This window comes from Limtongia smithiae (genome assembly GCF_038497785.1).
Source record: "Limtongia smithiae strain NRRL Y-17922 unplaced genomic scaffold V1518scaffold_14, whole genome shotgun sequence".
Taxonomy (NCBI): Eukaryota; Fungi; Ascomycota; class Lipomycetes; order Lipomycetales; family Lipomycetaceae; genus Limtongia; species Limtongia smithiae.
Window position 1 is genome coordinate 37,164 of NW_027117635.1, and position 13,946 is coordinate 51,109.

The following is a 13,946-nucleotide window of genomic DNA, read 5'->3' on the forward strand; positions in this document are numbered from 1 at the left end:
ACGCCGATATATCTATTTCGATTTTCCGTTCATACTATGATGAATCTTCAACTTGCCGTTCCCATTTCCGTGGGCCCTCTCGTTAAGCGGAGATCTGTTGAGCTGATTCTGCGGCTGGAACGGACTCAGAACTTTCTTCTTCTTCGGTCCAACTTTCGAGAAGCTGCGGTCGCGGGCTTCGCGCGCCTCTCGCGCCTTTTTTAGGCTCCCCAGTTGAATCATGCTCTTCTTCTGGGAAACTATTCGTTTGCGATCATCAGCCTTGAGTTTCTTTCGTGATGGAGAGGATGGAGCGCGGGTCTGCCGTGCGATCGCGGACTTGGCGCTCTTGTCTTCCTCATTGTCTTCGCTTTCAGAATCACTGACTTCGGCGGTGGCTTCCTCATCATCATCCCCTTCTTCTTCAGGCTTGGAGACCACGATATCGCCATTCTCGAACTTTTCACGCGAAATCACTTCTCCAAGATTTTCATCATTCTTCGTGCTATTGTGAACCTTCTCTTCCTTGACTTTGAACATCGGGCTCTGCTGCTCAGTAATAGCGCTCATCTTCGCTCTCTTTGTCGGAGAAGAAAGGGTAGGCGAGGCAGCTCTTTGAACATTCGGTGCACGAGCGTAAATGAGCATGTAGGCCTCCTGCTTAAGCACTGTCTTCTCGGTGACCTGGTCCACAATTTCGTCATTGAATTGTGCCCAAGAGTTGTCGGACAGCTTGCAGAACGAGTAATAATGACCGCTCGACGCGCGTCGGCCCTGGTGCACAATAACTCCGATCAGATTGTATATCAGCGTCTTTCCCTGTGTTGAGTACGGCGCTAGATCAAGTGTCTTAGGGTATCGCACAAAATCCGAAATCTTGGAAGTTCCTCGTAGAGTGAAATCAAACCTCTTGAGATGCAGAGTGAGGTACTCAGGCGCGTCGTAGATCAACGTCCTCTTCGTCGCATCAACATGAGCTTTACACTTGCTGCATTTGTATGCATTGCCGCGCACTTTGCTGAGCTCCTCGCCGGCGAAGAACTTATTCAGCCCATCAACAACGCTCAGACCGCCTCGACGAACATCAAGCTGAATGTCTAGGGATGGCTGATAAGTGTTTGAAGCATAGTGGCACGTGCGACACTTGATCTGTTGACGGACTCTGCCACCAAATATACGGTGGATCACAGATGTTTCCTTCACTGGCTCTGGCAAACTCTTCTTCGCGACGGCGAGCTGCATGCCATCTATGAAGTGCCGCAGAAACTCATGCGCGTCCTCTTGACGATGCTCGGAGAACTTGGCTCCGCCAGCTATACCAGTCAGCTCTCCGCCTCACAATCGGGACACTGGCAAGCAGTTCCATACCTCTTAGCCTCTTTAGAATCGCCCGTGGGTACAGCGGTTTCCTGCGATTACCTCCACTGTAGAGCTCGTCGGCAAGAGTGCAGACAGTACACACAAAGCAGGATTCGGATTCTGAGCTGCTGGAATGCTCACTTCGATGCTTGTGCAGCAGGTAGTCGACCAACGCAGGAACGTGCAGCATGACTTGCAGGACAGAGTTCATGTAACAGGTCATTCCGTTATTAATGAAGCCAGGTGTCGGGCCATAGCGCTGAGTCCACTCCAACGGCAGTGAGTGCTTAGGATAAAGCGGTTCATCAGGCTCCTTGAACGAGACTTCCAAATCGCTATTAGAGTCGTCCTCCTGTTCCTCCCGGAGTTCGTCCTTAGCAGTCTCAGACTTGCGCTTCAACGGTGACTTAGTGCCACCGTTGGTAATAGGACTGACTGTGTTTATAGTCTCCAAAACTGCACGCTTCTTGGGACCTTTCTTTGACGCGTCCAGGACGACAAAAGACGATGGCGGGACCGTCAAGAGAGCATCGTCTGGATCACGCGCAAGTCTAAATGTAAGCGGATGCGCGAGACACTCGTCGACAGTGTGGCTGCCGACTGTGCCCGTAATGGCGGTCATTGTGAGCGGAGCCATGGCAGCAGCGCGGAGCTGTGGCCTGGATGCGGTTTAGGAAAGACTGGGGAGGCGGAGGAAGGCTGGCGATGCAAAGGAGCGTGAGGCGACGGGGATTTTTTCGCGTTGCGGGCAAGGGTTTACCGTGGCGCGCTGTTCTTCATGATACTGACTTGCAGGTCATCGCGGTCACACGTAAACGCAACCGATTGCCGAGCCCTTCGCTACCGGATACAGTAATTACCGAAGCTCTAGGACGAAGTTGCGGGCCAGGACGCCCGTGACGGATTGCAAGACGTTCAACCATCGTAAGAGATCGCTCAATCTATGAGCCATAGTGGGAGTCTTGAAGGATGTCAGCCGAATAGCGACTGACCTTTTTTCATCTTATCTATTCTCGTTTAGATGGGAGTAGACGTTAAAAGGTACCAAATTTTATGAATGGAAGAGCTTGAAGATAGCCTTAGCAGCGCATATCCGTCACAGATCATGAATACCTTGCCATTACGAACTCTTCCGACATGTAATCAAGTGCAGCCATGTATATATCATTATTTTATTCTTAATACTGTTCATACTGTATCAAGCACGGGAAACAGACAGGTATAACGACGTAAGAGCAAAGATCTGGCCAGATCAAAGCAGGCGACGATCCAGTTTAAGGTGGCTGTCCGAATGTTCCTTCTATCCTATCTGATTAATTGATAATCGGTATGTATATGACACACCATATTCCGAAGCAGCAAAACAACGTTAATAATAAGTAGAGATACGCGTTCAGCGTAAAAATAATGCAATCCGCATTTCCTAGTATACCAAAGCAGCTGACAGAAGACGAACGAGATTGCGGAGTGCAGAACGATGGCAAAAGCAACAAAGCACGACGGATACAAAGCGAATACAAGCACGTAACATACAAAGTATCTGACGTCATAAAATGCTAGTCGTGCACAAAGGGTGGAACTGGCACAGCAATGAATGTCGAAGCGAAGCCCAATGAGACCGATCTACTAGTTCTCGCATATTGCTACCAGCTGCCATAACAGAAGAGTTGCGATCCATACAGATGCGGGGTCGTACACAAGCATCTTTACTATATATCCCTATAGCTGGAACATCTGAGTTACTGCATTTCGTCTGACGGAGAGATCGCGGAGAAGCAGAACAGCTGGCGTGCACAATACCGGTGTCACAATGCAGTGTGAGCACGCATTCACGTGATAATGACATTCAACCAACCGACTTGCCACGCGCTGATAGCATAGTATGTCTCCAGTAATTAAACGTTACGCGAGACTGTCAGTAATGCTTGCAACATTGCAGACTACGCTACGCACTCCTCTAGTTTGAGATGCAAGTACCCCATGAAGACCCGTCCGTGCACATTAGGCATGATCAGCTTAATCTGCCGAAATCAAAAGCTGAAATCAAGGAACACACTACTAGAGAGACTAATTTGATACAATTGTAGGGTCGCGGGACAAGACATCTAATGACTTGCGTCAACCCGGTTAAGAGATAAAATCAAGTCTTCACCTTTATTGGCCAAGATGGTATATACAGATCGGAAAGTTTTGGCCGCATCGCCTGGTGTTGAGAGCTTCGTCCTATGCTCTCATCTCGAGGATGAATGGCCGCTGGTCCACGTACCTGATCGCTAACGGCGATATTGATACCTCGGATAACGACCGGCAACACCGCATTCAGTGGCCGCAGAGAAGCGCTCTGCTTTCGTTCAGAGCTCGATACCCCTAACTGGCACGGCGACTCCAGCTTCAGTCGTCTCAATACGTTCCGTAACACATGCAAGCAAAGCAAGCCTTTTCTAACAGCCCTTCTTATGCCTAGGTATTTGACATTGTATATACAGCCGATTGGTATGTTTCGAAGTGACTTCAAGACTAGACACAGTTATTGCGTGTGAACCAAGTCTTAAGGCAATCGGCCATAAGAAGGTGCGGAACAATTTCGATCACCTGCAGCAACAGCCAAGCAACCTCTGTTGGAGTTCTGCGTAGCGCAGGCTACATACGCTGGTCATATTGCGAGCTTGCTAGGCGAGCCATTTAAGACATTAGTAACCCTGAGCAGCAAGGACTGCAGAGCAGCGGCATGTGAAGTGGGATGCTAACAAGACCAGAGAGCTCTCTGGAGCAGCAAGTCCCGCGAGATTCCTTGGCTTTTTTAAGTCAGAGTGCGCTTCCCTAGAAATGCTGACTCATTTGGTACACCCACCTGCCGCTTAACATAATAAGGGCCAATACTGTACGTAATCGGACGAACAGAAGATCTTATGTTAGTTTCACGGAAAGTCATGGTAATATGATTCCAGTAAATGGGGAAAATTTTGTTATTTGCAATGTTTTGCTTCGAATATTTCCGAGAATATTAACATATAAGCGCGCACTGTAGCTGATAGTAATGTGCGACATTCATCTATTCCAGACGCTATTCCTTGATCGAAATTCGGATCTACACTTATATACGACCTTTATGCCTATCTTGAACACCCTCTACATTGGGACGGTTAAAAACACATTGGTATATGTGTCGTTCATGTTAGCAGTATATCGGGCAACCAGCAAACGACTTCCTTCGTAGCTCATGGTGTTACGCAGCTGCAGTCGCCGTTGAATATTTGTAATACAGCAAGAATAATACGAAATTGCCAATATCAATGTCTTCTAACTACTTGGAAAGTCAAATCAGTAGATCTGATAGATACTCCTATTTCCCACTCCAAATTTCACCGCCAACATAACAGGACTTCGCGCAAGAGTTCATAATTTAGTAGCCCCGATGCACTCAATGATCATTACCTACTTCCTCGATCATTCCAGGGCCATAGAAATCTACGAGAAGGGGAAGAAATGCTGGACGAGATCACCAGTTCGACGCTCTTCGTGGCAAGTTCATGGCGCTCTTGCTTCACGAATCAAGATGAAGTCTGTATAACCCCAACCTTGAACCGTGCTATTGCTGGTCGCTACTCTGTTCCTGTACCTTTTTCCGCTTATCTGCCGGATATTGGTATTTGTCTGGTGTCTATATCTTTAGCAACCTTTGATTATTGTCGAGTGTTGAGCCGGAACATGTTGATGTTCTGCTACAAAATGTAACTCACACTAAATGAGGTGACTTGCCTGAAATGTAAGTTTCTAGTCCAATGAGCTGCTAATACCACCGACGAGGAATAGTTATGGAGAGCGCGTATCTGACACCAACAGTCTGCGACAGTGATCACTGCTCGCTCATTCACACGTGCATATATGCACATTCATTCGTCAGCTATATCCAGGTGAGTTAATGGGTGTTGGTGGGAAGCTGATAAACGTGCTGATAGCGTGTGATGGCTCAGACCAATGTGTACTCATGCGACCAAGTGATTCTCCAAAGATATTAGCACAAGCGGCTTGCCTTGTGGTGGGTGCATCCTGCCGTGCTACCTGAAGTCAAAGGGGAGATAGGGCCAACTGCTTTTCCGTTTATAATAGTAGATCTGACTGTCATATCACCGATGGATATATTGACAAGTGACTCGTCAGGGACAGCGCGGACGGTAGTGTACAGCCGCCGTAGTACCTCGCAGCCTTTGGCGTCCGTCAGCGCCTCTTATGTGAGTGGCATCTTCATCAGGTAGACCTAGATATCGGTGACGCCATTGTGGGCTGTCGGGGAAGTACGGATAGATTTGGAGCTGATTGCGTTCGGCATCATATCAGTTGTGAGCGATTCACGCTACTTGCAATTGGGCTAATACTGATCTTATCGATAGAGGCACAATTAAAATAGAAAAGAGATCATGCGACTGAGCGAATATCTTACATTCCTTGTGGCTGTCGTCAAGCTGAGCTGCGTTTGAGAGGAGGGGGGACCGGTGCAGCTTAGGAGAGGCACACAAGGCGCGCGGGCAACTTGTCGTGCCGGCTCGGCGTTTCGGAGTGCACCGTACTGGCAAGATGATGTAGCTGGAAAGCTGTATCGACTGCCACAATTATCGCTTGCCCAACCAGGAACTTTTAGTCCCAATTTGCTTCTCTGCGTAGTTCTGCTGCAGCTCATCGTCTCCGGCAATGATGTCATTTTCGTGCTGTTCAATAATCCTACGGCGTGCACAACGAGATTGCAAATATGCTGTCATCATTAGCTCAGGCAGATCACCGTGGCAATTTGCACTTGATTCCTCGAAGTTGGTACTCGATATTGGTATGGGAAGCGGGATTCACACCGCATTGCGCAAGCTTGTACTCAATCAATATTTGCCATACAAACGTGGTGAGCCAGGCGTGAGACATCTGAAATACGACCGAATTTGCCGTCTCACTGGGTGACTGCAGTAATTTGGTCTGCTCTTTAGTAATGGTCTCGCCAGTCAATCTTGGGTTACTGTCTTTGACATTTCATCATGTATATGTACCTGGTTCACATCGTCAATATGTATGGTAACCCATCTTAAGAGGGAATTTTAATCAACACAAACTTCAAGAATACTGCGTTTGAAAACATGAGAGTAAGTTGTCTAATATTCTAAACCCATGGAGATAGTGCCAGTTGGATATTTAAAAATCTACGGGTGGGGCTAAAGCAAACGAGGATTGCGGTCAAGAGTTACCGTTTGGAGGTACAGGGTGAGGTACAAGGCGATGTTCAAGAGATACGAGAGCGGGCTAGACTAGGAGCGGAGCTTGTGCAACGAAATTTAGCGATTGTCGAATAGATATCCGTGTCGGAAATTGTCCGCAACTACTTAATATGAGTACAAGTGTTGGCTGAAACGAAATTGCTGAGGGCTTACGACTTAGATGTCGTAGAACAGGGAGTGCGCTGGGCCCGGGATATCATAGGCGGGAGTGTAGGGCGAGTGATGAAAGAAGTCAAAGCAGTCGGGTATGTCGGTATGGCAGCTGGGAGATTATGGTCGATGGGCATAACGGCGGCAGACTGAACGTAGAAGGTGGTCGCGAGGAGAGTCAATTGTGCGGACGAAGTCGGCAGGGCAATACTAACTTTAACGGAGTCTATGACGTGATTTTACATGAAAGCGAGGAGCGTACGTTGCAGAGCAGTGACTGAAGTGGGGCGGGAGATACGAAGCAATGTTATCGAGGAGACAGACTGAAACAGCGCGCCGCTATGCGAGGCAGAGAGTCGTCAAACCTGATAGGTCGAGAAAGTAGAGGGGGAGACAAAGTAGAGCAAACTGTAATGCCGAACGGGAAGTTGGGTGAGAATGGTGGTTGCGGCGAGCGGAAAATTCTCACAAAGCGGACTTCGCGTTAGAGAATAGCGGAAAACCAAGGTTTTGCATTTAAGCGAAGTAAAATGATTGGAAATCAAAGTCTTGCTAGACGCGCAGCGGCAATATTATTGATGACATGCATTTCGGAAATTTTAGAGGACGGAAGTAAATTAGAAACTCAGAATACATTTTACAGTGTAGTATTTCAGCTTTCGGCTTTCGACTTGGAATGAATATAGGAGTCTATGGTGGAGGTATTCATGAATAGTCGGCAGGTGAGAGCTAGTTCAATGAAAACTGGGGATAAAGTGTCTTGAGACAAACTTCGGCCAGAATTACGGCTGATGAGCAAATGGTCGAGCTTGTCGTGAAGGGTAGCGGCCGTTTAATCGACAACGTGCCTGGCGGAGAGTTTACAGACCACTAGGCAACACCGATTATATGCGACGTGTAGTCGAGTTTGTGGTAATGGCTCGGCGGTCATCTAACTGACGCGATGAGGTATAACCACTAGCGTCACAGTATGTGTAACGGTGTAGTAGCGCTTTGACTCTTTGGTGAGTACGAAAGTCAAGGGATAATATGTTGTGTCCAACCGATTGGACTAACTTTCAGTGTTTGAAATACGCTGCCATTCTAGCGTTGTGATAACGCGAATTTGAACACACCTCCAAAGAGAGGTCTACACAACGATCTTGTCACGGATAAAGAGATATTAGGAGTTAAATCCAAAGATGAACCAAAACAAAAACCTACGATGGAAGACAAAGGAGAAGCCGCCCCTAGTATGCCGCCGCGCTATTCCAACGACATTTGTGTTGGCAAGAACAGTGTCTGGGTTCGATACGATGACTTGGACTTCATTTTGAGTTCGACAATCTGGAAGAAAATGTGCATTCCTTCTAGTTGTCAGACGAATTTTTGAAATTTTAACAAAGTGAGAAGTATCGCAAAAACTTCTGCGTTCCAGTGACTCCTGTGCGCCTACTGGGACATAATAGAGGATTCTTTTGCGCAGTTGCGTAGATAGATATGGGTTTACCAGAATCCAGATACCTAAGTCCATTGAAGAAGATATATGACGTTAGTACTTGCGGTAATTACTGCGCCTGCTTATACACAAATGGTATAGCCCATTGCTTGGTGTTCTTGAGTTCTGGAGAAGGTCGTGGAGGCTTATCACTAGTTGAACAGTGATCAGGGTTGATCAAACATAATTTAGAAGATCACAAAGGTTACCAAAGATTCCACAGTGTTATCCGTGACATCGCTGAGCGTAGATGCTACCTCATCATTAATCAACACGTCTCTAACTCTTGGACGGTGCTGCACAGAGTCTTGGGATTCCACAACTCGGTGCCTCCTCATGTTGCCGTGTCATACTCAGGAGCTTAGTTCACTCAAGCGTACTCCTTCTACAGTGTTCAACTGCAAGCCTAACTTTCTTCTCGTGCTGTCGATGGACATGTCAGTCTTCATCAGGGAGGGCAGAACATCAGGAAATGGATCTCGACGTTCTTGAAAGGTAGTCTAGTGTCCCCTGTTGTGAGCAAGCTATTCTGTAGGAGCTCACTCAAGACCACGATATTTTATAAGTCTTTCTAATCTATATACCTGTACGCTGCTTCTACCGTAGCTCACCAGGTCTTCAATAAACGGCATGACATTAGCTAAACTTCAACAATATCAAATCGCATACAGCAGTTTATCCTTATGTCAGAACCATCCCTACTGAACTTGAAATTCGCCTTATCCGCCGGCCAGATCCAGTGCTGCATTCAATTTCCATTAGCTCATCAGCAGAAATCGCAAGAAAGATGTCAAATAGAATTCAAACACCAGAGAGCCGCCAGAAAGACATCGCAGGGAAGAAGACGATTGTCACAGGAATGAGTTGAGACACTGGCCGTGCAATTAATCTGCATCTTGAAAAGCTCGGTACGAGACTTTAAACGACGTTCATGAGTCAAAGTATGCATATCAACCAGATGCGCGACAAGTAAAGTTTCGTGTATGTGCATAACAATGATCAGACTTTAGCAATTACTGATCTAAACATGTCAGTGGAAGAATCGAACATGCTCGATGGAGAGACCCAGACAGACACTGCTGCGATGACATATTCGAACATCGGTGATAATCACGGATGAGTTTTTAAGGGAAGATACTTCAGAAAGGAAAGCGGAATCGTCTTCATCAGTCGCGCCGAAATGTAAACCGCAAACTTACCGTCAACATAAGCCTTCACACAGGCGGTGATGAAGCAATGACTCGCTATTAAACCAAGGGATTCTGCGGAAAGACTCTGCCCTTGAGTTGATGATTGACACTAGAGCTACTGAAAGGAGTCGCAAACTTTACTGTACTAGCTGACATGACATTCATCACTGATTCGGCTTCATTCATACCTACGCACTGAATGGTAATTGGTAACTGCAGAATCAAAATTCGCACTACTCACCAAACTTAGTTTCTCTACGGCACATGCTGTGCAAGATGTAGTGGAATTCTGAGGTCTAACTGTGAAGTTTACCACTATTCTGTTGTCTTATTTAGCAATGTCACGTCATCCGTCTGTGTCCAAGAGTGTGTCCTCCAGTCTCTACTATGCAGATCTTCCAGATTACTGCAATATCTTCTAATTTCTCCCTTGACTCGTCAATTTTTTTGGTTTGAACTGCTTCATTCCGAAAGATACACTCTCCATACATTCTGCTTGCGTTTGCGTAGCTCGTGAGATGTGCGATTGCCCTTCCATCCCCTGTGCCAACTATGCGATGAACTGTAGAACGACTATTTCTCTCGTTCTATTTTCGGCTTATCTGAAGCTATGCGGTCTCTCATCTTGGGCAAGCCTGTTTTTAAGCGTATCCCCTTTCTTGTGCTCGCTTTCTTGTACAGTTGCTTGTATTGTTCTGTTGACGGTAATTCAACAGCTTCTCTAATAGCGGTTAGGGTTACATCTCAGTCGGGCACTCATCTGGAAGACATAAGTTAATCTTCTCCCCTTTCTGTTCACGGGTGGGAACTCCCACCTGGACCACGACCTGACCCTTCATTCTCAAATCATCGAGAATTAAACTCTACAATCTATATTATTAATTAGCATTTGTTAGGAACTATAGTAACAATCTCAATTAATTGCTTGTACACAGCAAGAGCAACATCCTGACAACCAACAGAACTGTACAAATATCAACTCTATGGCATAGCCCCGTAGGCGACTTTCATATGCCAGAAATGCGCAAAGCTCAACATTAATTCCAGCAAGCTCTGTTCTCTGAATTTTCCCAATATATTCGAAATACTGTTCCACTCGTCGTTCACACCTGCTGATTCTGCAACAGAATGCCAGCATAAGTCAGCCATAGTAATAAGCAAAACTGCAGTATAATTCACTTTATCCCAAAGGAGACTCTGAAAGAACGCGCACATTTTTGAATCATTTTGCATCAATGGATGCCCAGAAGCGCTGTAAAAATTACCATGTCCGATCTCACAGTATACTAAGCTGGTCCAAGAGGAATTCATATTTGTAACGATGGCACCAGTCCTTTACAGCTGTACTAGAGGCTGTACTAGAGCACCTCGTCCTAGATACTATTGGTAAGCAGCTCTTTCAATATTCGGCAGATAATCACGCGTAAGATTCGCGCTTGAATATCTCTCTCAAATACACAAAATCATTGTATCAGCGGCGTGCAACAGAATACTTCGATTTGAACGCTGGGGTGTTGCTATGAATATCGCAATACGACTTTCAGCAATACCCACAACTTATTCAGCACACAATTCGTAACACGTGTACATTATACAATCATAAACAACGTTATAGTTGCCTTCGACATTTACACAATTGTCTCGACAAGAATCCATTGTTATGAAATGATGCTCTCTCATTGCATACCAGAGATAGCTCTTCCAAATAGAACTCTGATATGCACGAAAAAAACTGTCATCTGTATAAAAGTACTCTTCAGAGCTCAAAGGCTTATCCGGATTCAGAAGAGTGGCGCATTCGCAAGATACCTCTCACATGAAATTCAGAAGATACTGTTGTCCAACTTGCAATAATTCATTTACTAGAAAAATTCGAAGATATGAGATCAAAGGTTGACTTAAGAACATCATTCCGACGACATCAAGTTGTGGTGGTAAGGTGAATAATCTGGCGACTTCGCTAGTATCCAAACCAACATGTTAAAGACATACTCATTGTATACCCCAATGCATTTCAATATTACACAAAGTCCGAAGGAGTCCAGACAAGATCTGCAAATCCAATTATTGGCAATTTTACAAACTTACTAACTCAGTAAACAGACTCTATCGCAATAACTACTATGTTTCGAGGGATGTACGAGTTCATTTTGGCGGAAATTCGAAGATGCTACAGAAGGAAATTCAGGTGAATCACTTGCACAAGACAAAGAAATTATTACTGCTCATGACCATATATGCAAGCGCACTCATCTACAGGGGACTTTTTGCACTGAATTTGATGCGAACAAGTATGTTCTGGTCAATGTCCAAGATTTTGAATTTCAGTTCGTTGATATGGTATATATAGTCCGAAAACTTGGCACTATTTCTCAGATTTTGAATGGTGTTTGGCGTTGAATGGACAGTATTAAGAGTCGGAATCTATCCTGTGTATTGTGACGAGTTGCAATGAAATTTTGAGCTAATGTCATTAATTTCAGACAGCATGAATAAGGAATGTTTGTCTTCAGTTTTGCTAGCAAAGGGTCATCCTTTGATATGGAGAAAGGCAGAGAATCCCGAATCTCTTGTTTTGGACGTGTGATAAGCAAGATACTCACTACCATTATAATTGCATCACAAGTTACAGCTGCTGTTTGACACATTTAGGCTTACCGTACAATCACTATAGATGGAGCAATTGAGTTCCACAGACAGATGGAAGAGACGAAAGTTATTTCTGGATATCTGCTTCTCGGGCCAATATTTCTGATTCGAAGTTATACTATTACACCGTAAGTCAAGTGTTGATGCAGATGGGCTCCACGAATCGTTATGTCCGCGAGACGATCAGGTGGAAGGCGAAGTATGTCATACTTGAACGCACAAATATTCACATGCACAAATTTGCGCTAGACTATATTGCTTGTGCTCTGATTCACTAATAAGCATCATCTGACAGTAGGAACTTTTAACAAGTTCGGGTAATTTGACAAACGGCATTTTAATACTGCATTCTAGAATATTGAATATGTGCTAAATCTCAAGACTTAGGAGCTCGATATATTGTCAGTATCATCTTCAAAATTTCGTGGTTCAAGTGAGTGGACATTATTTACGCCAGTTTTGGATCCTATGAGAGATACATTTGGCATGGAGCTATATTTGTGGTCTGAACGGGGACCATTTGTTTGCACAGCGGCAGAATCTTCGATATCAGCTCTATTGAATCAGCAGAGAGTTTCCAAAGTAAAGAAGGCTGTTAGAAATTGCTTTAAATGTGGCATCAGAGAATTAGAATCCTAGTGTCTGAAAAGCGTACATATTATTACGAAGTCTGGGGAATCTTTCGAAACGACAGAGAGCGTTCTCCGGGGTCTACTAGAGAACAGAAGTGCTCTTCTGCCGCTCCGGAACTTCAGTATCGACAACGAGATATCCTGTAGATCCAACGTGCCAGAAATGCCCCAAAATCAGTCTTATATACAGAGATATGCGTAAGTGAGAGCTGTATTGCTTGCAGCCGTTGAGAGCTTCTGAGTGAAGTGGCATAGAACTAATTGTTCTACGAATGCTCTAATATCAAATATTTGAGTAAGTTTTATTCTTGACATGCTGTATTTTTTGGTGCTTTAAATTCCGTAATTCTTACTAAAGCGCCAATGAAAGAGATCTCAGTGCCATACAACCCTGTCTAGTATTCTCTAGGTGACGTATTAACAATCTATACATGGATACGGCTCGTCGCAAATTTTCTGCATAGCGAGACCTATTTAAAGAGCTTCCATCCATGAGTATTTTCACGGCGAAATCAATCCAGCCCTTTAACACTGTAGAGAGGGCAGCATGCACTCATGGGCAGTGATGAAGTGGTTGTTATCGCGCTTGCAGGTGCGGCTCCCGGACTAAGCTGCGCGATGGATCAAGTCATCTGCAAACCATTGATTTTTCAATGCGCTTCGCCCAACAACATTATCAGCTGGACGCAGAATGCGACCGCTATTAAACTGTAATGCGTATTTTTAATTGGATTATCTACTAATGCAACAGTTTGGTCAAAGTGGACTTATGGCACATCAAAATGCCTCGCTGCTAGTGCCTGCATGACTTGTTCCGGGCTCAGCTCCGAATTTCTTAGTCTTGGTAACTCTCTTCTTAATTTAACAACATTTTTACCACTGCAAATTGGACCCGGACTTCAGTTTTCATTATTTTCATTTCACAAGGTGCCGCAGTTTGCACCACGTAGGCGGTCATCAATAGGAGCTAACTACATTATTGTCAGTTGTGCTCGCTTGTATTTACCAAGCGGTATATGATTCCAATACTTCTTATTTCGTAAAGTGCTGTTTCAGCTTTGACGACACCTGTATGTCATGCTATATCAGGGAGTAAATTGTAGACAATAGATAACGCTGGCTAGCAGCGCGCCGACTCTCTTCAGAAGATCTTGCTGTACGCACGGCGTTCTGGAATAGCGGCGCATCCTAATATGCTTTTGAATTAAGACATGAAACGCATACATTGCGTGATCACTTTAGCTCTGTTAAA

At 45.1% G+C, this 13,946-nt stretch overlaps 2 protein-coding genes across 2 annotated transcripts; one reads left to right on the forward strand and one right to left on the reverse strand.

Moving 5' to 3' along the window:
* Positions 1-12: 12 nt before the first annotated feature.
* Positions 13-1,975, reverse strand: V1518DRAFT_407470 (uncharacterized protein; the record flags this gene model as incomplete). The annotated part of the gene is made up of 2 exons (XM_066901998.1): positions 13-1,292; positions 1,348-1,975. The coding sequence occupies 2 exons, from the start codon at positions 1,973-1,975 to the stop codon at positions 13-15; spliced, it is 1,908 nt and encodes a 635-aa protein (XP_066757316.1).
* A 7,719-nt stretch (positions 1,976-9,694) lies between these two features.
* V1518DRAFT_422458 (uncharacterized protein) lies at positions 9,695-10,232 on the forward strand. Its single transcript, XM_066905460.1, has 2 exons — positions 9,695-9,842; positions 9,903-10,232. The coding sequence occupies exon 2, from the start codon at positions 9,932-9,934 to the stop codon at positions 10,136-10,138; it is 207 nt and encodes a 68-aa protein (XP_066757317.1). The 5' UTR covers positions 9,695-9,842; positions 9,903-9,931; the 3' UTR covers positions 10,139-10,232.
* The last annotated feature ends 3,714 nt before the right edge of the window (positions 10,233-13,946 follow it).

What these genes read in the sequence shown, in the direction of transcription:
- V1518DRAFT_422458 (XM_066905460.1), top strand. Translation starts at nt 9,932, where the DNA reads ATGTGCGATTGCCCTTCCATCCCCTGTGCCAACTATGCGATGAACTGT.